The sequence below is a fragment of the Hyaena hyaena genome, unplaced genomic scaffold (genome assembly GCF_003009895.1).
Source record: "Hyaena hyaena isolate Hyena2069 unplaced genomic scaffold, ASM300989v1 scaffold_600, whole genome shotgun sequence".
Classification (NCBI taxonomy): Eukaryota; Metazoa; Chordata; class Mammalia; order Carnivora; family Hyaenidae; genus Hyaena; species Hyaena hyaena.
The window spans coordinates 183,148-209,134 of NW_024081234.1; the positions used below are offsets into that span (position 1 = coordinate 183,148).

The 25,987-nt window shown below is 63.9% G+C and overlaps 1 protein-coding gene across 1 annotated transcript; it reads right to left on the reverse strand.

The window, feature by feature from the left end:
* Window positions 1–4,915: 4,915 nt before the first annotated feature.
* On the reverse strand, window positions 4,916–25,456 carry COL6A1 (collagen type VI alpha 1 chain). Its single transcript, XM_039257108.1, has 35 exons — window positions 25,259–25,456; window positions 24,675–24,804; window positions 23,056–23,256; window positions 21,886–22,045; window positions 21,599–21,727; window positions 21,480–21,500; window positions 21,287–21,307; window positions 21,165–21,209; window positions 20,333–20,386; window positions 19,670–19,714; window positions 19,526–19,552; window positions 19,311–19,337; window positions 19,180–19,224; window positions 18,927–18,980; window positions 18,661–18,723; window positions 17,852–17,914; window positions 17,711–17,764; window positions 17,588–17,623; window positions 17,428–17,490; window positions 15,834–15,896; window positions 12,161–12,223; window positions 11,407–11,469; window positions 11,061–11,111; window positions 10,860–10,895; window positions 10,231–10,293; window positions 9,974–10,039; window positions 9,395–9,430; window positions 9,115–9,151; window positions 8,785–8,793; window positions 8,384–8,517; window positions 8,070–8,179; window positions 7,772–7,955; window positions 7,496–7,676; window positions 6,594–6,623; window positions 4,916–6,410 (listed from the first exon to the last, which is right to left on the reverse strand). Exons 1-35 carry the CDS (start codon window positions 25,353–25,355, stop codon window positions 5,788–5,790), a joined length of 3,084 nt encoding a protein of 1,027 aa, XP_039113039.1. The 5' UTR covers window positions 25,356–25,456; the 3' UTR covers window positions 4,916–5,787.
* Between the last annotated feature and the right edge of the window lie 531 nt (window positions 25,457–25,987).

Below are 25,987 nucleotides of genomic sequence, written 5' to 3' on the forward strand. Positions count from 1 at the left end.
TGTTATGTGGAAACTAATTTGACAATAAAGTATTTGTAAAAAAAAAAAAAAGAAAGAAAATGTGTGTCCTTTGCTGCTGTAACAAATCACAGAATTGATGGCTTAAAGCAACACAGGTTTAGTCCTTCACGGATCAGAGTGCAGAAGTCCCAGACGGGCCCGTAGGGCTGCCTCCTTCTGGAGGCTCCAGGAAAGACTCCATCTCTTGCTTTTTCCAGGCTCTAGAGGCACCTTCACTCCTTGGCTCCTGGCCCTTCCAGCACCTACAAAGGCAGTCACATTCAGTCTTCTGGTCCCCACCGCTCTTCCCACCTCCCCCACGCACATCTCCTCCCTGTCGTGAGACCCTGGTGATGACACTGGCTCGCCCAGGCAGTACCCTGTAACCCCCTGTTGAGGAGATGTGCCCTGTAGAGGGAGAAGCAGCCAGAGCGCATGGAAGCCCAAGAGGGCGCAGCCCTGCTCAGGGGGCCTGGCAGCTGGGCTCCACAGAGAGAGGCTGGCGTTCTCGCGGGTCCCGACAGGGGATGTCCGTCCTGGGAGACAGGAAGGGTGCACCCAGTGTGGACTGATGGGCCTGACTCCGGGGGTGAGGGGTGGGGAAGGGGAGCGAGAGTTTACAAGGGCTGGGAGGCGAGCCATGCGGATGGGTGTCTACTTCCAACAAACACGGCTGCATAACAGATTACCACCCACCTTGACGCCTAAAACAACACAAACAGACCATCTCATGGTTCCTGTGGGTCTGAGGTCTGGGCGCAGCTCAGCTGGGTCCTGCGCAGGGTCACAGGGTAGAACCAAGCCCTGGGCCCATCTCATCTGAGGCTGGGGGCCTCTTTCAGACTCACTGGTTGTGAGCAGGACTCAGTTCCTTGCAGTTGCAGAGATGGGGTCCTCATTTTGTTGCTGCCCACCCTCAGGTTCTAGCTGTGTGGCCCCTCCGTGGGCAGCAGGAGAAATCTCTCCGACGCCTTTTAGGTCTGACCCACCCAGGACAATCTTCCACTTGATTAGCTCAAAGTCAACTGGTTCGGGACCTTAGTTACTCTGTAAGATCCCTGGTTCACATAGTGTAACATGACCCCAGAGAGATTCACACTCAGGAGAGGGTGCAAAGGGTATATGCTGCAGAGGTGGATTCATGTAAGGAAATAAATACCATGTTCCACTTATAAAAGCGGCCTGTGGTTGCATTAATAGAAGCACCAAGGGATTCCGCACCCCGGGGGGCTGGACATGTGGCCATGGGGAGCAAGCAAGGAGAATGTGCAAGCTTTAGGAGCCGATGTAGACGGGAAAACCAGAGGTAGCAATTCTGCCTTTTCTTTATGTAAGGTAAAGCATGTGTTCAAGGAAATGTGCGGATCTAACATGTACAGTTCTAAGGATTTTGAGAAATGCACCCATCTAATCCACACACCGGCAAGACAGACAGTATTCCCATTGTCTAAAAAGTCCCCTGTGCCCTGCAGGCCAGGCCTCACACCGAGAGGCGATTGCTGCCTGAGTTTTAGCGCCAGTGAGGAGTGTTGCTGGGCCTCGAGCTTCCTGTGAATGGCCACGCCTGACTTCCACTCAGCGCAACGCGTGTGAAACGTATCCACGTTCATTTGCTCCCTTTTTGTTTTTTTCTGGGCAGCGTTCATGGCACGGGTGAGCCACAGCTGCCCGGCCTCCTGACAGCGGGCAGCCGGGTTGCTTCTAGTTGCTCACTCTTGTAAGTAAGGGTGTGCATCCTCCTCCTACTGGTGAAGAGGTGATGTTCTCATCGCTCTTGGCAGAGACTCAGGAGTGGAGGGGTGAGTGGTGCGGGAGCGCTTGTGTGATTTTAGGAAACCGTGAGGAGATGCTAAGTGGTTGTCCCCTTTCATGCCGTCCCAGCCACATGTGGGGCTCCGTGTCCTCCTGAACACCGGGTGGGCAGGCTAGGTTCAGCCATCTGGTGTGTCGTCAGGGTTTCCCTGGTGTTCCCTGGGAAGCCTGAAGTCTTAACTCCGGAGGTGGACTCTCAGTGTCCAGGGGACCCTAAGTGTCACCGTCTCAACAGCTGGACAGGCCACACCCCTGGCGTCACATGGCTGTCCATCTCTTTAGAAAGTGGCTGCCAGGGGGCACCTGGGGGCTTCATTCAGCTGAGCAACTGACTTCAGCTCGGGTCAGGATCTCATAGTTTGTGAGTTCGAGCCCCACGTCAGGCTCTGTGTTGACAGCACAGAGCCTGGAGCTGCTTAGGATTCTGTGTCTCCCTCTCTCTGCCCCTCCCCCTGCTCGTGCTCTGTCTCTGTCTCTGAAAAACAAATAAACGTTAAAAAAAAAAGAAAGAAAAGAAAGAAAGCAGTGGCTGCCAGACCAGCAGATAGGGACTCTGGGCGGGGACATTGCCCGGGGTAGGAGTGGGGGGCTGGCTCCGAGGGTCCTGGCCAGTGCAGCTCTCTGGCTTGTGCTGCCCATGTGCTTCCAAAAATCTCAGATGGAAAAATGTACCTTCCTGCATATCCTTAGCATAGAAAATGCATGATGAAGACCAAGTGTCAGTTGTAGTAGCAAGTGTAAATGTGTTTGAGTTTTGTATAAACAGCAGGACGGTCAGCAGGGTGGGAAACCCCTCTCGGGGCCACCTGTGAGATGTGCGCCCAAAACGATGCAGCTGCAGAGACCGAAGCAAAAGCACCACCGAGAGACGTCTGCCGAATGTGAGCCAAGGAAACAAGGGTTGTGGGCCTCACGCCTCCAGGCGGAACTCACCGCCGCGGCCCAGGGCAGCGAGGCCGTGGGCACCGAGGAGGGAGAGCTGGTCACGGGTGGGTGGTGCTGACCTGCTGGCGGGGCTCTGGCTCCCCTCTCACACTCGGAGGGATGGACCACGGGGTGTTACGGGCAAGGCCGGAGCTGGTGGATAGAGTGTGGGGAGCTTCCTGGGTCGGCAGATGGGGCAGAGCTGATCGGGGAGCAGGTGGGGGCTGGCAGGGAAACTTCCAAGCACCCTTTGGACTTTTAGTCCCTTTTCCTTCGAGGCCCACTCTTCCCGGGAGGCGGAGGGAATTGCGCCCAGAGGCTCCTAAAGGGGAGAGTGGCAGGGGCCAGGGAGAGGCCTGGGAACGGCCCGCACAATCCTGGGTCGGGACAAGTGGGGTGAGGAAGGACACCAAGCGGCGTCCAGCACCTCCCGCCAAGCCTGTGCCCTGCAGCTCCAACCGCGTGCAGGGGGGGCTCGGGGAGGGGGTGGCAGAGCCGCAGGACCCTGCTGCTCCTGGCCCAGGAATGGATGGGCATCACGGCCCCCTTACAATATTGGGGGAACTGGCTTTGCACTCGTGTTTCAAAACTTCATGCAATGATCTGAAATTCTGCTTTTGTAGATGTGGAACGGGCACGGGCACGATGGAGCCTGATTTCTAAGTGTGAGGCTCCACGGCGTGAAGGAGGCTCCTTATCCTTTCCTCGTGGGCAGCGGGAAGCACAGCGGGGAGCAAAGTGTGGCCCGATTTCGGACCTGGGTTCTCGGCCGTCCGTTCCAGGTAGAGAGATGATTCAGGGACTGAAGACGGGGTCCTTTCTTAAACACACTTCCGCTCTCCCCCTTTCCCTCAGGGGGGGCCTCGTGACCCCTCCCAGGCAGGAGGAGAAACCGCAGACCCCACCTGACCAGGGTGCAGACCAGGAGGGAGCCCGTGCCCGGAGGGGGAGGGGGAGGGGGAGGGTCTGAGGCGGGCACCTTCTTCACGGGGGCCCCTGCTGTCTCCCCCGGCCGGCCCTCTGGCCTCCCCTCGGTGGGCACCAGGTGGCCCAAAATGGAGCAGTGGGCGATGCTGCTCTGGCGAGGGGCCTTGGGCCTCCTCGCGGCCCTCCCACCTGGGGGTTACAGTTTTGTGAACCCATTTTGCAATCACAAGAGTGAGGTGAGGGGCAGGTGACGCTCAAGGTTACCTGGCTGTGGGTGGGGGGAAGGAGACAGGGTCTGTGGCCGCTGAGGGACAGCGCTCAGGCTGGGGGCTCGCGGGGCCTGGCGGGCGCACGGCGGGCTCGCGTCACTGCGTGCGGGCCCCAGGGATGCCGGCCGAGGGGATGGAGACGGTCCCGGCCGGCAGCTGTCAGGTTCTGGTCAGGTGCGTGTGTGACGTAGTGCAGGGGTGAGACAGGGCGTCGCGGAGAGCCCCTTGGCAGACTGTGCTGACACAGGCCAGCTCTGCTGTTCTGCGCTGGAGTCGTGGCCCGGCCCCACTGCCCGGCTTTCAGCGTGTGTCCCGCGAAGGGTGTCGTCCCTGCCCCTGCTTGTCAGGTTCCCTCCTGGCTAGGACCCCGTGCAGTGCGTGCCACCTGCTTCTACTGGCCCTGGTGCCTGTGGGCGCCCGTCCCGCACACCTGCCCCCCCTGCCCCTGGGGCCCGAGCGCAGCCGGTCCCACACCCTCCCCTCACCGTCTGGCAGCCCTGCGGCAGGGCGCCGAGCACTCAAGATTCCAGTGGCTGTGCGTGTCTCCCTCGGGAAGCTGAGCCACGCTGTGCTTCCCCGTCCACTTCTGCCCTTTCTGAGGCCAGGGCCACCCCTGGGAAGGGGACAGCCACGGCTGCCTGCCACCTCCCTCCGGACAGGGGCCGGGCCCCCCAGGCAGCTTGCCGTGGGGCCTGCCTCCCGCCTCTTCCTTGCTGCTGCTGGTGCCACAATGCTGGCCTTTCTGGGGTTCGCCATGTTGGCTCTGACCGGCTCTCCCAGCCCTCGGAGACCTAATGTGCTTCTGATTTTGCGGCTCAGGGTGTCGGGCCCTCCCCGCTCCTCCCCATCCATGCAGGCCTCCCTTAGCCTCAGAGCGCTGTCCGCCTGGCGCCAGGCGGGAAGACAGTGAGCCGGCCGGGCCCCTGCCCATCTCCACGCTCTCCTCCTGCCGTTTTCACTCCGCAGAAAGATGACCACGGACAGAGGAGGGAAACTTTTATTTCAAAAAGTCTCTGATAGACACAGTGAGACAAAACACAGGAAGGACTAAAAATAAAACCAAGAGGATCTTCAATAAAATGTGGAACCAATCACTCCCTTGAGGAAAAAGAGCTTTGGGTTATTTTTTATTTATTTATTTATTTATTTATTTATTTATTTATTTATTTATTTTTAAACACATCACTGTGTGCCACTGGATGGCCCAGGGCTCCGAGTAAAAGGGGCGGGGGTCTACAGGTAGCACCTTTGTAATTGGGGTTTTTTTTCGGGGACACAGGGTCGGGGAGTCACCATTTTCTGCCGCCTTCTGGAGATGCTGGTTGGTGTTTGCTCGCCCTGAGCTCTGCGGCTGAGCCCTCGGGAACCAAGGTCTGAGCCCGGAAGGAGGAGAACCTCATGTGGAGGAGTCTGCTCGCCAGGGGTCATGTTTTAAAAATCCTCTCAACCGTGACTTTCCAGAAACGAAGCATCCACCATCTCACACGACTTTACTAGCAGAATTCGAGAGTGTACATGAAAGGCTAACTAAAGAATTCTGTAGGGTTAGCAAGAAAAATCAGGCTACGGGGGGGGGGGGGCGTGCGGGAGGGGAGGCCGCACTCAAGCGACCCCCCCAGAACGGGAGGAGGGAGGCAGCCTCGGGGATTCAGAGCCTGCTGGGGGCTGGGGGGTGGGCTGGGGGCTGCTAACACGAGAGCGGGGCAGGCGCTGGCGAGGTCCCGGGACCACAGGGGTGGGCAGAGCACACGCGGCTTTTCAAGCCTTTCCTTTAAAACACTGAGCTCATCAGGCTGGTCAGGAGCATTCATGTCACGTCTCACTTCCTGCCCTGGTGGCGGGAGAGGCGCCCGAGCTAGCCCTGCGCCACCTTCCTGGACACAGTCTGGTAGAAGACGCCGCGCATCAGGGCCTGGTAGCTGGGCACACGGAACAGGTGGCGCTCACCATAGGCCACGTCATACTCGGCCGCCTTGCCCGTGACCAGGACGCGGATGTGGGGCTCGTTCACCTGGCGGCCCACCGCCACCACGAAGATCTCGATGTCTGCCCGCTGGGCCTCCTGCACCGCCTTCTCGATGGCCGCCGCCGTGGTGCCCTGCGAGTTGCCGTCGGAGAAGAGCAGCAGCCTCTTCTTGGCTGCGCCCGACGAGGCCTCGCGGTAGAAGCGCGTCACGTAGCTGAGGGCGTCGTTGACGTCGGTGGCGTCGTTGAAGAAGGTCATGCCGTCCACGGTGTTGGCCAGCACGGTGTAGTTGTGCAGGAACTGCAGCGAGGCGCGCGCAGGCTGCTGCTGCCTGGGGCCGCTGTACTGCACCACCGACACCCGCACGTCGTGCGAGGGGCTCGTCCTGCCCGCCGTCAGGAAGCGCTCGGCCAGCCGCTTGGCGAAGCTCCTGGTGGTGTCGAAGTTGTGGCTGCCCACACTGGCCGAGCCGTCCAGCAGGATGGTGATGTCGGCCGGCGAGGAGAAGGTGACTGCGGGGGGCGGGGGGCGGATTGGTGCCCGGCCGGGGGCCCCCAACTCAGCCGCCCCAGACTCCCCTTCCCTCCCACCCTCCTCCAGGCCCCCCCCAGCACCCTGTGCACACACTTCCCTCCCACCCTCCTCCAGGACCCCCCCCCCGCCACAGCACCCTGTCCACACCCCTCAGTACTCACTTGGGCAGGTGTAGTCTGGGCATTTTTTGTCTGTAAGAGAGAAGACCCCCACGTGGCGTGAAGCAGTGATCAAGCCCGTGCTCCCGGCTGTGGCCCCAGTACAGGGGCAGCAAAGCTCCCGCACGGCAGGCGCGGTGTGTGTGCCCTGTGTGCACAGGTGACGCCCCAAAACGCCGGGCCATCACCTGCTCGGCCTGCTCGGCCCCACCAAGAAGGGGCTCCCCCTATTCGAGCGGGGGCCTTGAGGCCTTGGGGCAGCCCCCCACCTGCTGTTCTGTGGTCCTCACACCAACCCAGTGAGGGGCGGGGGGCAGCGCCTGGGCCCCTCCGAGGACAGGGCAGCCGGAGCTCAGCGAGGAGACAGGATGGTCTGCAGCTCAGACACCCCGCGGGCGACACTGACCAGGTGCCAGCCAGGCAGGCATATCTGATGGCAGCGGCTGCCTGTGCTGTAGCCCCAGGCCTACCACCAGGCCGAGGCCGGGAAGGCGTGTTCTTCGGGGCGACGGCGGGTGCGTGGCTCTGAGTGCTCTTGGGCTCCAAGGCCAACTAACATACCAGCATGCGAGGTGCCTGCCGGGGCCACAGCAAGCACGGGACAAAGTGAGAGAAGCACAGTGCGTCCCACACTGGGAGCGCGGGGGCTGGGCCACGGCGTCCTCAGCCTGTGGGGAGGCCGTCGTGCTGCTGGCCGGGGTGCTGGGCCCTGGCAGCCAGGACATTGTGGGGCCGGGAGCAGAGCCGCGCCTCTGCTGCCCCATGCTGCCCTCCCAGCATGGCCGGCGTCCCCCCTGAGCCCCCCTGAGCACCCCCGAGCTTTCCCCGAGCCCTCCCAGCCCCTCCTGAGCCTCCCTCGTCACCCCAGCCCCCACGAGCCCCCGCGAGCACCCCCCCAAACCCACCTATGCAGATCTGGGTGGTGATGTTCTTCAGGAATGCGTCCTCCAGCAGCTCGGCGTAGTTCTCCTTCACCAGCGAGATGCCCGGTGGGCCCTGGGGCGCCAGCCCATGGCAGGAGATGACGTTGAGCTGGTCGGAGCCCGCCACAAAGCCAAACATGTCCTTGATGCCAACAGAGACCACCTGCGGGGGAGGGACGGTGTCGGCGTGGCCCAGGCAGACAAAGTCCCCACCTTCCGGGGGCGGGGGGGACAGCGTGTGGTGTGGGGGAGCCCCACCTGGATGTCTGGGCCGCAGAGCACGTTGAGCGGGGTGGGGTCCCTCTGGGTGTCGGAGCGGCCGTCAGTGATGACTAGTGCTATCCGGTTGTTGGTCGTGGGCGGCAGCAGCTGGTTCCGCGTGTACTGCAGGGCCTCGCCCGTGAACGTGCCCCCCGCCATCCACTGCAGCTTCTTGATGGCTCTGTGGGGCCAGAGCGCGTACTGTCAGGGCTGGGCGGGGGCAGGGCCGGGCGGCACGGGGTGGGGGCCTGCCAGGGGCCTTCAGGGCGGTGGTGGCCCGGCACACGGCACTCACTCCTTGAGCTCCTGAACGTTCTTGATGTTGGAGTTTCTCAGGTCCACGTGCTCCTGCATCTGGTTGTGGCTGTACTGCACCACGCCCGCGTGAGACTCCTCGGGCTCAAACTGCACGTGTCACGCGCCAAGGTCAGGAGGGGACGTGGGGGCCCCACAGCCACTCCTCCACCCACCATCTGTCCCTGCCCCACAAGCCCCCCGACACTCACACTCTGGTGGGTGGAGGTTACGGCTTGTGACAAGCAAAGTCCCTGGGAGCCTCCCCTTTCCAGCCTGGTGTCCCTGGGAAGCACCAGGGCGGGTCTGCCTCACCTTGACCAGCTCGTCTCTGCTCAGCCGGTCGATGACCTTGATGATGAAGTCCTTGGCGATCTCAAAGTTCTGCAGGCCGATGCTCTCCGAGCTGTCCAGCACGAAGAGGATGTCGATGGGGCCACACTTGCACTCTGCAGGCGAGGAAGGGGTCAGCCCTTGGGGTCCCAGGGCCCCGCTCGGCCGAACTCGCCCTCCAGCCGGGACCTGGGGCTTCTGGGCCCCGCCTGTGGCTGGCCTCGTGGGTTCCCGTGGCGAGGACGGGGATGGGCCAGCGCCCCAAGGCCATGGTGGCACGGGGAGGGCGTGAGGCTCCCTGCTGCTCTACAGCATAAACTAGGAGGAGGGGGCACAGCCCTGCCACCCACAGGGAACCCTCTAGAAATATTCAAATGACTCACCACAGCAAGCTGGGGAAAAGAGGAGAAAGCAGTTATATTCCAGTCGAGACTCCACGTCGTATTAGAAATCAGGTCATAAACCCTCTGCCAGCCCCCCGCCCTCCTGAATCGCCCTCACCAGGGTGGGCTGTTCTGCCCGGTGCTCCGGCCACCCGGACAGGGCGGTGGGGGGTGACAGTGGCTTGGCCCGCGCTCTCCACCTCCGGGGACCTTCTCGTGGGTGGGGCACACTCCCGCCCCCCCTGTTTGCCTCCCTCTGCGAGTGCCAGCGGTGGGCGCAGGGGCCAGAGGCACCCAGTTCCTTCCAACGGAGACAATAGAGATACTCACAGCACATTTTCATGATGATGTCCAAGATCTCACATTCCTGGAGGGGAAGAGACACGGGCACCAGGGGCTGAGCTGGTCGCCCACCCTGGGGGCCGCAGCGGGACAGGGTGGGGCCGCAGCTCTGACTTTCTGGAGTACTAGGCACCCCGGAGCGGGGGCACCTGACGTGGTCACTGATACGTGGCCCCTCCTCGTTCCTCCACTGGGTCATGGCTCCCCACCCCACGGATCCTTGGCCAGAGTGGACGGCCCCCGGGGATGTTCACAGACACCCACTTACATCTGGACCTGGTGGTCCTGTGTGTCCTGGGGGTCCCTGTCAGAGGAAGCACCGGAAAAAAACTGGTAAGGGCGCATCCCTTCCTGAGCTGCGGGTCTGACGGGAGCCCTGAGCAAGCCCACCCTCACCCTCCTGGCCTTCGGGCCGACCCCACCTCCCATGAGGAGCCCCTGAACGCCTTCGTGCGTGGGGCTGGTGGAGAGCCGCTAACTGCCATCTGCTCTGTGATCACTGGCCGGCACTTACTCCCTGGTCCGGGGGCCAGCGGGTGGGCCGGGCATGGACCTCACCGTTGGGGGGATAGTTCTCCCCAGTCTGACTGTGCCACCTTGATGGACAGGGCCCCCACAAGCACCCACCCCGGGCTCTGCTGTGCTCCCTTCATGTCTCACCTGCTGACTGGCTGCTTCCCCTTCTCTGAGCCCCCACAACCCTTGAAATTGCCCGTTCCCTCCCAACTCTGCTGTCCAAGTGCCAGCCTCCTTGAAGCCTTCCCCGGGGACCTACTCCCCAGCTCCCACCCCTACCCCTTGCAGCCTCGGAACTCCAGCCCTACCTCGGCCGGCCACACCCACTCACCTGGGGGCCTTCGGGGCCCCGGTACCCCTTGGCTCCTTTGACGCCCGGGGGTGAGATGTCATTGTTCTGGAAGGGAACAGCACAGTGTCACCAGACCCAGCCGCCGCCAACCAGCCTGCTGCATTGCCCGCGTCCCGTGTGTCCTGATCCCCCCACGCCCACCCTCAGAGCCTCAGCAGCCCGGGTGGCACGCAGCTGCCTCCCTCTACAGCCCCCGGTGGTGACTTCCCAACATCCTGGGTGGGCCCTGCACTCACGTCCTCTCCAGGGTCTCCGGGTTCTCCCTCGTCCCCCTTGAGGCCAGGGTAGCCTTTGGTGCCCTGCGGGTGACAGGAGAGCGCGCGGTCGGCGTGGAGGAGGGTCTGCAGGAGACCCTCCGGGGATGTGTGTGTGGCTGGGACCCTGGCCCGGGACGGGGTGGGTGCTGAGGGCCTGGGCTCTGGGGGAGGCAGGCCGGTCGGCTGGGCGGGGGCAGAGCCACATCTCCACGCAGGCGAGCGCCCGGGCGGGGGCGGCTCTCCCCCCGCGCCGGCCTCCCGCCGTCCCGCTCCTCTGCCAGTTTCCTGTTTCCAATCAGCCTTATTGACCGTAGGTCACAGCGCTGCATTTGCTTTTCAGGAAGCCGAAGTTTTACAGGGAAGAGAGGAGACACAGGGCCGTCGGGCAGGTCTTCCTGGGGGAGGCCCCGCAGCCAAGCGCCAGCCGGAGGGCACCCAAGGCCGAGGGGCGCGTCGGTGCCCAGGGCAGGGGCTCCCACAGGCTGAGACACGCGTGGGAGGGGCCTCGGGGCCAAGCCTGTGCTGGGGCCACGTGTGAAGGTGTGCGTGCGTGTGGCGCATGGGTGCGTGTGAACACAGCAGTAACCCGACGGTGGGCGTGTACTCACGTTTATCCCGGGGGGGCCCCTGCTGCCTGGATAGCCCTGCAGGGGAAGGCAGGCCAGTCAGGCCAGGCGCTGGTTTGGCCGAGGAGGGGGGGAGGGTGACCAATGGATAATCCCCTCCATGACATCCTGGTCCAGCCCATGGTCCTGGGTCCCACCCGGCTGGCCCAAAGGGGGTGTTAGCAAGGGGTCTGGGGCACTCACAGGGAAGCCAGGGAAGCCCTCAGTGCCGTTTCCGGGTGGGCCGTCTTCCCCCTGCGGAGAGCAGACCAAGTCCGGTCACTGGGCATCGCCCAGGCACAGGAAGGCCCCCAGGGCCCCCCCCCCTGCCCAGGACTGCCCTGTGCGTCCCCAGACTTCGGAGTGGGAGGGGCAGCGCCGGCAGTGCCCTAGACAGAGGGGACAGTCACTCGTGGAGGGCACACCTGTCCAGACACTGCGGCCGGGACCCTCTTCCCTGCAGGGGCCTGGGCTCGAGCCAGGGCCTACAGGCCCCAGCAGCCGGGCACCGCCCCCACCCAGGCCCCGAGCCCTCGGGACCACCACTCACCCTTTCGCCCATCAGCCCGGGGTCTCCGGGGGGTCCTGCAGGCCCTGGGGCCCCTCTGGCACCCTAAGGAGGGGGAGGGGGTTGGGGAAAGTTACGGGGACATCCAAGCAGTGAGCAGTGCAGGCCCGGGGGCACGACACGTCTCTGCAGAAGTGGGGGGGCCGAGCGACGTAAAACAGCACGTGTCTAGTCCCCAGCACAGCAGCCACTACGAGGAGGGTTTTAAATCCGTCGTCCTGGACACGGTGTAACGGGGCCAACCGACCCCGACGGGAGTCCGCACCCCCTGCAGCACCCCCGGGACGGGACCAGAAATGGGGCTATGACCCTACCCACCAGACCCCTGGGGCTGGGGGTGCCAACCCCAGAGCTCAGAAAAACAGGGACACGGCACACACGGCACGCGCAAACACATGTCAGCCACGGTTTGCAACATCTTCAGGGTTTCAGAAAATTTCATAATGACAAAATTAAAAGAACAACAACTTTGTAAAGCCAAATTTATAAGGCATAATATGGAAACAAGAAAAAATATTGGAAAGAAATAAGCTAAAATGTTTTGTATTGTTTATCTCTGGGTGGTAGTGGTTTAGATTTCAATTTTCTGTTTTATTTTTTTTTCTACATTTTTCAAGTTTCCTGAAAGACACAGATGCCATAAAACATTTATGCATCTACCTAGACTGGTGGTGCTCTCCCGTCCTCAGGGTCCTCGGGGGTGGGGTCGGGGGCTGGGGGCAGGGGGGCTACTCACCTCAAGCCCTGGAGGCCCCTCGTCACCTCGGTACCCTTTGGGTCCAATGGGGCCAGCCTCGCCCTGCAAAGACGACATGCGCGTCAGACCCCTCTGAGCCCCGCCCCCGCCCTCCGGGCCCCAGACCCTGCTGGGGGCCTGCTTGTGGGTCACACCTCTCCCTGGAGGCCGGCTGCCTGCCTTTCTGGCTCCACAGTCTTGGTCCCCTGAGCACTTCAGGGACACCCCCAGCCGGGCCCCAAGAACGGGCGAGCACGAACCACACATGGAGCCGGCTGGCCTGCCTGGCCACTCGGGGACCCAGCCAGCCATGACCCTGGACTCCAAAGGTCGCCTGCCAGCCCATCATCAGGCGGATGCCTCCTGGTGAGATTGTCTTCACTAGGCCCCTCTCACAGAGGCGACAACCTCCCATATCCGGCCGGTCCCATCGGGCAGCGGGCAGCCGGGAGGCCCCTGAGGCGACCACAGGAGGGTCCGGCTCCGGCCTCAGGCGTCAGCATCACACACTTAGCCTGGGGCCTTGCTCCCGACCGTGAGGACCAGCAGCCCCCACCTCGGGTAGGGGTAGGTCTGGGAACATGAAACGGGGGCCAGGAGGGAGAATGGGGAGCAGAGGCCCTCTGTACCCCAGGCCAGGCCAGGGGCAGGCACGTCCCGGGCCCCAGGGGACAGGGGTACTGTGACCCCGCAGACCGCGGAGGGCCATGCGGGGGACAGTTTCTGCAGAGCTGCCCCAGCGCCTCCTGGGACACGGCCCGAGGGCCCCCCGCTCTGGGTGGGCAGGGCTGGCGTCCACACGGGGAGGCCGCGGGGCCACGGCCCGAGGCCTGGCAGGGGCTGCGCACCAGGACTGCACCCTCCCTCCGGTTTCTGGACACTCCTCTGCTCTGCGAAAACTCACTTCCAGAAACATCTGCATGGACACCCTGGTGCAGAAGCCAACGGCCTAGCGGGTCTGGAGTCGTGGGGCCACAACGGGGTCAGGAGGGAGGCCGCTCCAGAGGCAGAAACCGCGCTGAGGCCGGGAAGGCGGACGTCCAGTGTGGACAAACCAGATTCCACAGCCTCCTGACCTCCCCACCCCTTCACGGAGGGTTCAGGAGAAGCAACCAGAGAGCCACCAGCCAGGAGCAGACCCTCCCCAGCTGGGCCACGGGCTGGGGGCGCGGGACCTCCCCGCAGTCTCCGGTGGGTCTGGCTTTTACGGTGACAGTCACCCTGGGACAAGCAGGTGCTACCGAGGTGAAGCCCAGCGACACTTCCCCCTCTTAGCGTCTTACGCTTCAGCGCCTTCAACAACTTCCTAGTTGGGCCTCGTGGGAGGGACCAGACCATCGGGATGGTGGCCGGCGTGCCCTGGCCGCACTGACCATCCCTGGGGAACAGCCACGTTGCCTGAGGAAGGCAGGGGAGCCTGGGAAGGTCGCAGGCGCCCGGAGCAGACCCCTGAGGACACCGCGTCACAGCGGGGGCAGGGACTCCAGAAAGACGCAGAGGAGAGAGGTCACAACCCCCAGCACCAGGAAAGGTGGCTGTTGTGCCCGCCGCCTAGCTGTTCACAGAAAAGGTCCAGCCGCCCCCGCTTCTGACCCTAGTGGTTGCATCAAAGAGGAAGAATTCAGGAAAAGGGGGAAGGTATTTGGAATCTTGTGAATGAGCAGGACATCCTGAACCACAGGCTCCCGGGACAAAGCCACACGCAGACGACAAAATATGTCTGTGGCTACGAGCCTCCTGCACCTCAGCCTGGAAACAGACACAGCGGAGAAGGGACCGCTGAAGGGGCCCCACTCGGCCTTTCCCGTAGACCCTGGCGCGGAGCCGCAGAGCCCGGGGCTGCCCCTGAGGCGCGTGACGCACAGGGAGGGGACTCCATCCTGTGTGCGGAGGTGCAGATGCAGTGGCTGCTTTACACTCTTGGCGAGCGTGAGTGGGGCAGGTCAAGCAGAAAACATACACACGTCACTTGGCCAAGACATTATGCTGCTAAGAATTCACATTCTGGATGTAGCCTTGGAAGTATTTCAAGATGGATGGATGGATGGACGGACAGACAAATGGAGACAAACGAGCTGAGTGAGACAGACGAGCACGGATATTTACTTCCGGGATTTTCTGCAGAGCAAAACCCTGGAGGCTGCCTGCATGCGCAGCGACAGCGGACCAGACGGGCCACTCTGCAGGCGCACAGGTGGGGCCGTGGGCTGTGTCAACGGAACCCGTACTCCCGCACCCTCACTCCCCATGCTTTGTCTGGAAGGATTCTAGAAGAAACTAGATTTTAGAAGAAAGTAAGATGGGTCCCTGCGGGGGAGGCTCAGGGACAGGGGGACTAAGCCCTTCTGCTGGAGCTACTGACTTGACTGCTTCTCCCAAACAGGGGACGTGGCCTGTTTACGGGGCCTTGTGTCTATAAGCCAAGGAGCTTCTAGGCCTATTTTACTCCGAGAGGGGGGACCAGACGCTCAGAAGTGTCTGGCTCTGTGCGGGCGGCCCAGGGGCCCAGCAGTGCCTCTCCCGCTCACACGGCCGGCGAGCCCTGCCTGGAATTACGTGCGAGGGGAGTTCCCACGAGCTGGACCCACGGAAGTGGGCGCCCGCCCCCCGCACCCACACTGGACCCAGGTGTGTTGTTAACGCTCCGTCAGGAGACTCAGCAACCCTATTGCAGCTGCAGCTGCTTCTTTCTTGGTTTTTAAATCACTTTTTTGTTAAAATCCCAATTCCAAATTTCTCACCACACGAAAGGCCACCAAAACCCTCAATGCCACAAGCCAAGGCCCCCCCCCCACCCCCCGCCACGGTTGGGCACCACTCGCAGTCTCTCTCCCTGTTCTCTCCAGCCCCCAGCCCCCTCCGCCTGCCCACTGGGAGGTCCCCAGTCCCGGCTCAGAGTCCTCATCAGGCCAGCCAGCCACCTCACCCCTGCAGGGAGGATTTGGGAACACCCAGCGAGCAGGGGGCAGAGGGAGAGGGTCTAGGCCGCCTGAGGGGGTCCCCTGAGGGGTGTGGGGAGGACAGGTCCCACCCAGCCCCTTCCGGTGCTCTTTTGGGGGTGGTCACCCCGACCCACAGCCTGGGCAGGCGGAGGGGGATCTGCAGCACACCACCTCCTGGCAAGGAGGCAGAAAGGCAGACCCCTCCCCCGTGCTGGGGCCGACACTCCATCCGCTCTGGCCCCCTGCTCCCTCGCCCCCACTTTCCTCCCCTCCTCCAGCATGGCCTCTGGAAGGTACCACATCCAGGAGTTCTGGAAACTTCCATGCACTGACACTCAAATCTGCCTCCAGCCAGGATCTCACACCTGAATTCCACACGCTGAGCAAGCCTCTTCCTCACCTGCTGTCTCCTGGGAGCTCAAACACACCATCTCCAGGGTGGGGCGACCCTGCCCCGCCAGGCCAGGGGTGGTCCCAGGGCCCCTCAAGCCCCGGCTGCCATCTCCCAGTGCCAACCGAGCCGGGGCACCCCTCCCACCCACTGTGAGGGCAGAGCTCAGGGCAGCTGAGGGTGCGCCCGCTCAGCTGGGTGGGGTGGCAGGCGCCCACCGGGTGACAGGGGCACAGGCCTGGGCCACCACTCCTGACCCTGGGTGTGGGACGCCCCCCAGGTCAGAAATGGAGAGGGAGCACCCTTAAATCAGGAGCGCCTCCCCCAGATGGCTTCCTACCGGGTCTCCGGGGGTGCCGACGGGGCCTTCTCGTCCCTGGTCGCCTTGGGGTCCAGCTTCGCCCTGGGGAGGAGCGAGCCAGTAAGCGCGGAGGCTGGGAGAGGCCAAGCTGCCCCGGGCAGCCACTGGGCGAGGCCTGGGACCCCCGGCTCTCGAGCCAAAGAGGCCAGAGCCAGGAAGGGCCGCCCTCCACCTCGGGCCTGGCCTCGTCCCGCCCCCGGGTTTCTGCACACGGCGGCCACGTGCACGGCCGTCTAGACATTCGTGAGGCTTCGGGAGGCCACGGTGAGGAGGCCAGCAGCTCCTCCCGGGGCCGGAGGCAGCCGCTTACGTCAGCTGCTCGTCCCGGGGGCTGGAGCCCCGCCCGACCCCTGCCGGCCTCTGTCCACCCGGGGTGCTTCCTGGGCGCTGCCTGGTCTCCCGTCCACTCCCCGAGCTCAGCAGGGTAGGCTTGCAAGGGGCCAGGCCACGCTGTCCCCGCTTTGATGTCCCTCCCCAGCCCCTGCGCTGCGGCCCGGGGGGTTCTGGAGAGCGAACAAGGAGCAAGGACGGGGCAGAAAGCAAGTCTCTCTTCTGGTGACCTTGGCCGCAGGCTAAGCTCGCTCCCCACATCGGGACACCCAGACACTCGTCCTCAGGAGGAGCGGCTTTGCTGGGACCACACGGCCTCCGGCGTCCTGCCCTGCTCTGCGGCGACAAGGTCAGGTCCACACTCAGGTCTGAAGACCACCTCCCCTTCCGGCTGGCTCGGGGGGGGGGGTACTGTCCCCTCCTCTAACCAGGCACGGTCTGTCTGGGGTCTGCCCTGCAGCTCCCGCGGAAGCTTCCAATGAACCAAGGGCCAGAGAGAGCTGTGGAGGGAGGTCGGGCTGTGGCCCATCGTGACCACGAGGTTCGTGCGGGCCTGGCTTCTCGTCGTTCCTGCTTCCGGTTGTAAGAAAGAACCGTCCCAGAGCGCGAGCTCTGTCTGCAACGTTGAAGGGGCTTTCAGGCTGTGGTGTGTGTGTGTGTGTGTGTCTCCATGTGACTGTGGTGTGTGTGTGTGTCTGTGCGTGTATGTGTGCGTGTGTGGCTGTGGTGTGTGTGTGTGTCTCTATGTGATTGTGGTGTGTGTGTGTGTGGCTGTGGTGTGTGAGTGTGTGGCTCTGTGTGTGTGTGTGTGTCTGTGTGTGTGTATGGCTGTGTATGTGTGTGTGTGTGTGTGTATGGCTGTGTGTGTGTGTGTGTGTGTGTGTGTGTGTGTGTGAGAGTATCCCCCCCACACTGGTCATCAGTGGTGGGGGGAGGGGATAACCCCACCCCTCTCTCTCCTCAGCTGGGCCACACCCCCCTTCTCGGGCCCTGCTCACACCCTCCAGATGCCCCGGGGGCGGGGGGGGGGCGGCAGGGGGCAGGGGCTGGGCGGCACCTGCCACACTTCCCGAGCCGGGGAGACAGACTTGGGGAAAGCAGCAGGCGAGGGTGTGGGTGAAATCTAGGTGCCAGAGGGACTAGGTGGCATGTGTCCTGTGAGGCTGCTGGCCTGACCCCACCAGACCTCACTCTCTGGCCCCTCCTGGGACGTGGGGTCTCGGCTCAGTGAGCGGCGACTCACCGGGTCTCCCCTGGGGCCGCGCACGCCTGGGGTCCCCCGTGGTCCTCTCTCCCCAGGGCCGCCCTGTGTGGAGACGGCAGGGGAGGTGAGGCTGGGCGTGGGCTGGGCCCGCAGCAGCACAGCCGCCCCCGCAGAGCCCGGCGCCGCCCGCCCCGCTCACCCTCTCTCCCGGGGCGCCGTCCGGTCCTGGGTTTCCCTGGGATGAAGAGGAACAAACATGAGTCTGGGACGGGGACTCTGTTCAGGGCCTGGAGCTAGGACGGGGGTCACACGGGGCGCTCACCTCGTCGCCGGCCTCTCCCTTCTCTCCCGGGGGACCAGGCAGCCCCGGCTCGCCCTGGGGGAGAACAAGGGTAGAACTGGGCCGGGGCTGAGGCCCCCCCAGCCCCACCCCCACTGCCTGGGGGGCCCCGTGAGCGCTCACCTCGTCCCCAGGGGGCCCCGTGCTCCCCGGCCTCCCAGGCTCCCCGTCAGCTCCAGGCGCACCCTGGAAAGATCAGGAAAGGTCAGCCTGCGGGAGGCTACGGCCGGCCCTGCACCGGCCCCCTCGCCCCGACCTGGGCCGCTCCCCCTGACCAAGCAGGGACTCTGAGGACCCTCCCCAGCCACCCAGATCTCTGTAGGAATCCCGCGTAAGCCGCCTCCCCCTGTCGCCCGCTGTTCAAGCCCCCCACGCAGAGGGTGCGCCAGCTCCGGTCCGGGGCCCACAGAGAAGTCGGCCGGACTCTGAAAACCCGGTCCAGGAGGCCCGCGCGGTTAGGACGCGCTCAGGCAACGGTACTTCTCCATCTTTCTCGGCACTTCCTGCTGCTGGAGACTCCAGAAGAGCACGGGCAGCAGGAAGCTGTGCTCTGAGTTAGACTCAAAGCCTTGGGTCCTCAGTTCACTTTCCGCCTCCTGTTTGTTGTTGAGTTGTGACCCTCATGTGAGCAGACGGGCTCTAGGCCGTGAGGACTCCTGGTCCGTCCGTTCCAGGCGGGCAGCAGGATGGACCCCGGGGCCCGTCCGAGGCGCAGCGACACGCCGTTGCAGGGGGCACAGGGGGCACTCCCCTTGAGCGGCCGCACCTGCCCTCAGTTGTGGCTTTGTCTTCCACTCTCTCCAGCCCAGCGTCCTGCCTGCCCACTGGGGGGCCTGGACCTCACAGGGCGCGCAGAGATCTGCGTCCAGAAGGGTTTCTGACGCATGCTGGGTACGCAGGGCAGACCGGGCGGACAGCACTGTGTCACTCACCTTTTCTCCTTTCAGTCCGAAGGCACCCACGTCGCCCTTGGGCCCGGGGGGTCCTTGAGTTCCCTGGCGAGAAATTGTAGCAGGTCAGTCCTCGGTCTTCAACAAGCAGCCATTGGGCTGCACACGAATAGAAACTGAAAAGGCAGGTTTGCCCTGGGTACAGCCCCCTGCCCCCCATGACCTCTTACAGCTTCAGAAGAAGGGCTGAGTCTGTATTCGCTCAGGAGAACTTAGCCTTAAAATGTGAGTGACAGAATGCGACTTACGTCGAATCCAGGCGAGCCCTTGCAGCCTGGCAGGCCGGGGTACCCCGTCTCCCCCTGGAGGTAGCAAGGCAGAGTCAGAGGTCAAGGCTTTCGCTCTAGCTCATCTATCCCCTCCCAGGAAAGCCCCACCAGGACGACGGTCTGAACTTGGCCAGGAGGCTTGGGGTCCACTGGGGACTGGGGCTTGGCAGGAAATATCTTCTGCCTTTCTTACCACCTCCAAGTCACCAGCCCTCCCACCAGGCAGGGTTACCTTCATGCCGTCCACGCCATCGATGCCACGCTTGCCCTTCTCACCCTGCAAGGCGCAAAGACCAAAGGAGGGTTCAGGAAGGTCAGACAGGCCCCTCTGGGGCAGAAGACACGTGCCGCGCCCACACTCACCTTGTAGCCCTTGGATCCCCTGGAGCCCTGTGGAGACAGGAGGGAGCGTGAGGCGTGGTCCTCCCACACGGGGCCAGTTCCCGGGGAGGCAAACGAGGGCGGCCAGGATGGGTCCCCCACCAGCTTGTCACGGCTCAGATGGGCTGGAGATGGGCCGTGTTACCTCTTGTGCGTGTGGGGGGCGGCTCTGTGCCCCAAAGTCCTGCCTTACTCACCTTCTCCCCTCGGCTCCCTTTTTCTCCCTAAAGAGCAGACAGAGGAGGAGAGTGTCACTGGTGTCCTGGGGTGGAGACCCCGGGCTGAGCGCAGCTGTGACCCAGGAAGGGCCGGCTGCTCCGGAGGAGGAGGGGGAGACGTACCTTCATCCCCTGGTAGCCGACGGGTCCGAGGTCTCCAGGCCTTCCCTGGAACGCAGAGGAGGGCGCATGACAGGCAGCCCTGGGGACAGCCACAGCCCCCACCCAGCCTACCTTGACCCCCACTCTGCTCAGGTGTGGTCAGCCAGAGAGACCTGGCTGGCTGACCACTGACCGAGTCCCAGACAGCAGCCTCGATGTGAAGGCTCCGTCTCCCAGTCCTGGGGCTCATCAGTGAAGTCCAGGGAGGAGGGGGGGCAGGGAAGGTCTAGGACACCCCCCCAGGAGGAGAGGGGGGAGGGGAAGGTCTAGGCCCCCAGGAAGGGGGGGAGGAGAAGGTCTAAGAACCCCCCAGGAGGAGGGGGGAGGGGAAGGTTTAGGAACCCCCCAGGAGGAGGGGGGAAGGGAAGGTCTAGGCCACCAGGAGGAGAGGGGCGTGAGCTGGGCCTGAATGGAGGTCTAGGTGGAATGTACTGGAAGGAATGGTTGTGGGTGGATCCTCTGGCCCTTGCTGCTCTAGAAGCCATGTCCTCTCAGGGTCAGTCCACATGACCATGGTGTCCAGAAACCAGCCATCCTTCTAGAAGTTTCCATTGCCCGGCTACCCTCCCAGCCTCAGGTTTGTCAGTACCCCCCACCCCCTGAGGTCAGGTGCTTGGCACTCACGGGGTCTCCGGCTTCTCCTTTCTCTCCTGGGAGACCTGGCTTCCCACGTTCCCCCTGCAACACAGAGCAGGTCAAGATTGGGGGACGATTTCTGTTTATTTCTAACAAGCTGATGGAGGAGACCCCCAAACTGCTCACAAGAAAAGGATTAAGAAGATATTCCAACGGCCTTCAGAGTGTGTGGGGTTTTCAGGCTCTTTCCCGGTCACCTGTGGCCTGCCCTGGGGTCTGCAAGGTCAGGTTCACGTGCCCCCCGCCACAGGGCCCACCGGACCCCGTGCTGGCCTGTGCTGGCCGGCCTGGCCCCTGAAACTTTGTCTCCAGCACCCCCACCCCATTCCGGCTGCTGTGCGGGGCTCCCGGGCTGGAGAAAGGCCTGGACGGTGGGTGGTACCCATGTGGCTTCATGGCCATGGAATCTAACATTTTTAGGGGTGCCAGAACCCTGGACTCTAGTGGGCAACCCCCCAAGTTGTAAGTGTGGACCACACCGGGCCTTGGGCCCTGCACTTGCAGCCCAGCCCACGAGACAGTGGACCTCCAGGGGCAAAGCACCAGGCAATGCTCGCCCCTCTGCCCTGGGGAGGTCAGACCCCACCTCTCACACTCGGCCTTGGCCACAGCATCGGCCACGTGTCCCGTGGACAGGGGCACCTGCTCACTGAGGCTCCTCCCTGTCCCCACACCTAGTGAGAGGGGGTGCTCAGTGGGGGCTCAGGACAGCGGTCTGGGGCGCACGGCGTCCCCAACACCAGGGCCTTCAGGCTGCAGGGACATTCGTCTGGTGCTGTATCCACACTTCTCTCCCTCCAGGGGGCCTGCGGCCACTCACCTCATACCCGGGGTCACCCCGTGGCCCGGGAGGTCCTCTGGCGGGCTGCAAGACAGGAAAGAAGGGTCAGTCCGAGGTAGCATTCTGGGTGTCCCCAGAAGCGGGCGAGGTCCCACACTCACCTGGCACTCGAAGGAACAGCACTGTGGGAGAACAGAGCGCACGTTAGACGACAGGACTCAGCCTGAGCCCTGCTGGGGCCGCGGGGGCGGGGCTGCCCATGGCCTGGACAGTGGGGGGGGGCACCGAGGGAGAGGTGGGGGGCAGAGGAGACAGAGGGGAAGGGGGATGGGAGGGCAAGGAAGGGGCTCCTACCACTTGCTCCACGTTGTTTTTCTGAAAAGTGAAACGGAAAAGCGGAATTAATTTCTATCCAGGGCCATGGGATGGCCCAGCCTTCCGGACTCAGGCGCGAGGGTGGAGCGGCCACTCACGATCATGTCGATGATGGTGTCAATGGTCTGGCTGATGACCTCCTCCGCGTCCCGGCTCTGCCCCCAGTCAGCTGCCGTGAAGTTGCGCCGGTAAGTGTGGTCCGTGGCAATGATGCTCAGACGTGGCTCCTGGTGTGGATGAGGGACGAGGCTGAGCCGCCGCTCGGAGCCCCGCCTCACCCGGCCGCTACTCTTCCTGGGGCCCCGCCTTGCCGCGCCTGCACCTCTGCACCCTGCAGACCATGCCCGGCGCCCCTGCGCAGAGCAGGCCCGGGGGGGGCTCCTACCAGGTGGTCGGGTGTGATGGCCACGGAGAAGACTTTGATGCCCAGGTGCTTGGCCTCGTTGACAGCGTCTTCCAGGCCCCCGCACGGCTCCTTGTAGCCTTCCAGGGGGTGCCCGTCCGTCACCACGATCAGGTACTTGTTCTCCTTCAGGTGGGAGCCCCTGCGAGGGGGGGGGTGGCGGTGAGGCCCTCAGGCCCTCCCCCCACCCTAACAGCTCGGGGCACCCCTGCAACACAGCTGAGCCCCCCCAAGATGGGAGGTGAGGAGCCGGGGGCAGAGCCCCAGAGGGAGACCCAGACCCAAGTGCAGCTCTCAGGGGCGGATTCCTGCCATGCTGGGCAGGGGGTGCCCTCCGTCGATGCTGCCTGTAAAGTGGGCTTCGATCAAGGGTGTTAAAACAGAAAATAAACGCTTGCGGGATCACATTTCTCTGAAACTCCGTCTTGGAAAACACACACATATCCGGGGGGCATACAGGTCCTGGTCCCCCTGCGGCGCTCGGATCAGGAGGCCCCTGACCACAGGTGGCGGGAGGGGTCGGCTGAAGAGCCATCCTTGGTGGTGGCCGGGGCCCCTGGTGGCTGTGGCCGGAGACACGGGGGCTGTGGCCTGGGGCACTGGGGGTGTGGCTGGGGGCACTGGGGGTGTGTGGCTGGGGGGCACTGGGGGTGTGTGGCTGGGGGCACTGGGGGTGTGGCCGGGGGGCACTGGGGGTGTGTGGCTGGGGGGCACTGGGGGTGTGTGGCTGGGGACACCGAGGGCTGTGACCAGGCTGAGCTGCAGCTGGAGTGGCTCCTCTCCCCTGATCAGCCATGGCTGCTGTTGACTATTCACTGCGGCAGCTCGGACGTTGTGTGTGGGGCCAGCTTGGGGGGCACTGGTACCCTTCCAGGAAGGTCCTCTGTGTCTCTGACGCTTGGTCACAGGGGAGGCAGTGACTGGGGCACTTCTGGCCCCGTGGACGCCTCTACCTTCAGTGGTTGAGACAGTGGACAGCTGGAGAGGGAGCCCAGGGGTGGACAGTGAGCCTTAGGTCGTGGGCACCAGTGTGACGCCTTCAAGCACCAGGATTGCCCCTGGGGCCGACCACGAGATGCAGGAAGGCCGTGCAGCTTCCACGGATGCACAGGCTTCCAGATCGCAGCCGCGTGCGGCTGGCACGGCACTCACCCCACGAGCAGCTCCTCCAGCCCCTTCTTGATGGCGCAGTCCGTGTATGTGCCCTTGCCAAAGTACTTGACTGCATCCACCCTGGCCTTGAGGGCATCGCGACCGCCGGGCATGCGGGTGAGCGAGCTGATGATCTCCACCTCGTCGCTGTAGTGCAGCGCGCCCGCGTTCCACGCCAGGTTGCGGTCACAGCGGTAGTACCTGCAAAGCACAGGGGGACCTGGCAGACTCCCCCCGGTCCTGGCGCTGCGCTAGCCACCTGCGCCTCCCGTTTCACAGGGCACCGACTGCCCAGCCCGGCCCCTCCCTGGAAGCCCAGACTGGACTTCCTGTGGCCCTAGATGCTGGGTTCCTCCCCCGGGGACCACACATGGAGGGGAGGGGGTGGCCAGGAGGGCCGGCCCCCGCCAGCGAGTGACCACCGTGTCCCTGATCTCAGGGGTCCTCGGGTAAGGAGCTGTTTGCACCGGCAAAGCAGGACAGGGCCACGGGGCGGGGCAGGGGGACAGGGGAGGTGGGGGCCAGTTCTAAGTGTGACACTGGTGGGGTCCCTGTGGATCTGAGGGGCTGCCTCTCTGCCCCTGTGCCCCTTGGCTGGAGGCCTTTGGGGGTTTGCTCTAGTGGAGCCTGGGGGAGATGTGCCTGCCAGCCTGTTCAGCAGAGGGGGTGACCCAGGCCCCTGTAGTGATGCTAAGAGCATCAATAGCAGGAAGAGCTTACCCCATTTCACAGGTGGGGAAACTGAGGCATAAGAAATTGAGTAATGAGGCCAAAGGCACCTGGAGGGGGTGTCAGACCTCAGGGGCTCGGACATCTGGCTGAGTTCAGGGTTTCAGGTCATACGTCCCACGCTGGGCCGCCCCCACCCTCTGACCCTGCAGCCCCCTTGTGGTGGGCGGGAAGCTCTGTGCCCTGGTCATCGAGTCAGTCAGTCACCAGGGACGGGTGGGACGGGGGCTGGGCCCTGCACAGCTGAGTGGAGGGGGAGGAGCTTGGTTCTGACTATGACCCTCCCCCCGTAGCCTTCACCTCCCATGGGCGTGTCCTCCCCCCCCCCCCCACCCCACAGGGCAGACTCATCAGACAGACGAATGGTAAGTGAATGAATGACGCGTGCTGTCCCCAGACCCAGAAGGAAGCTGGCAGGCCCTGGGGGCTCCCTGGACCGGAACACTGAGGACGCTGCGATGTTGGGTCCAGGACCCGACTCCGCCGTCCACACGGCCGAGGTCAGCGTCCAGGCAGCGGCGACGGGTGCCCCCTCCAGGCACAAGGCAGAGCCACAGAGCCTCCCGCCAACTCCTGAAGCTCACTCAGTTGAGGCGGGGAGGCATGTTTGGGGTCCCGGGGGCCCCCGACGCCTTGCTGACCCCGGGCCCCTGGCTGACCCGGCTGACTGTTGCCGCCCTGCCAGTCGGCTCCGTCTCAGACTCAGCCCTTTGCTGGCGGCGCATCAGAACCCGTGTGGACGCGGGAGGGTGCTGCAGCGGCCTGGCCACCACCCCGCCCTTTTCCAGGAGAAAGGGGGTCAGCACTGCCTGCGGGGCCCCAGGGCCCACCGCCCTCCCGGAGAGGCTCGTGGCAGTGCGGGATCGAGGGTGAGGCCTGGCCTCTCCTACCTGTCTCTCAGGTTGTCGATGAAGCGCTTGGTGAAGGACTTGACCTTGTCCACCAGGGCCCCGTAGGGCTTCAGCCTCAAGGCCACGCTCTCGGAGGTGTCCAGCACAAAGAAGAGGTCCACAGGGCAGTCTGGGCCAGGCATGGGGGGAGGGGCCTCAGGGTCAGGCCTCGCGCCCGGCCAGGGGCAGGGCGGCCCTGAGAGCCCCCACGAGGGTCCTGCGAACCCCGCCCTGGTCGGCAGGACCTTCAGAGCCAGGAGACAACACACACGGCGGCCACGTTTCTCGACCGCCTGCCAGGCCGGGAATCAGATGGAGTGAACTGAGGCAGAGAAGGAACTGCGCCCGCGGCCCAGGCGCTGCAGGAGGGGCGCTGAAGCCTCAGGCCCGGACGCTGCTCGTCCTCCCCGCGGGGGCCCCCTCCCCAGTCCAGCCCGATGCCCCCCAGGCCTGGGAAGCAGAGGGGACCCAGGGCATCGGGGAATTTCGAGGCCCCAGGCACCCCAGCTCTCATGCCCAGGGAAGGGTCCAGCCCAGGTCCCCGGGCAGCAGAAGCAGAGTCAGAGATGCCGCCGGTCACTTACCCTGGAAGGCGACGGCCCTGTCATTGCCCGGGAGGTCCTGAGCGGCCGCCCAGCATGCCTGCAGCAGCAGAGGAACCAGAGCGCGGGCCGGCTTCATGTTACCGCCCGGGCGTCAGCATCGAGCGAGGGCAGGGGTCGGGTGGGCCGGTGTGGCCAGGGAGAGAGAGAAGCTGTCTCTGCTCCCGCAGGGAAGTCACAGCCGGGGAGGGCGGACAAGGGAGGGAGGGAGGGAGGGAGGGAGGGAGGGGCGGAGGAGGGGGAGGAGCTGGGGCGGGGGCGGCGCGGAGGGCGGGGGTCTCCCCTGAGTGAGTCACGCTGCTGGGCTCTCCTCTCCTCTGGGCTCCGGGAAGCTCCTTCCTCTGTTCTGGGGACGCGGGTCCGCTCACCCCCACTGAGCGCAGCGAAACTGCAGCTGAGTTTACGGCGTCTGAAGGGGAATGTGTGAGGCGGACTCTCCTTCCAGCCCCGCTAGGCTGTGTCTCACCAGACATCTTGTGGGATCGGCCGGCACCCAGCTCCCTACCAGTGACCTTGCTGTCAGCCTAAAAGTTCCAAATCCACTGCTTTGTCAGGTTTCCCAGTCATCGCTCATGTAAGTATTTCTTCACCAGTCAGCAGATACATATTTGCAAAAGGTACTTCAATTTTTACTACGGGAAAGTCAACAACAGCTCCAGGAACCATCCCCCGAACAGCACAGGGTCGGCGCCAAACTCCCGTGTAGACGAG

Coding starts and splice junctions, on each gene's coding strand:
- COL6A1 (XM_039257108.1), bottom strand. CDS start 25,355: ATGAAGCCGGCCCGCGCTCTGGTTCCTCTGCTGCTGCAGGCATGCTGG. Junction 12,224..15,833: donor TCGGCACCCCCGGAGACCCG/GTAGGAAGCCAT, acceptor TCGTCTTTGCAG/GGCGAGGCTGGCCCCATTGG. Junction 11,470..12,160: donor AGGGGCCTCCAGGGCTTGAG/GTGAGTAGCCCC, acceptor CCCCCTCCTTAG/GGTGCCAGAGGGGCCCCAGG.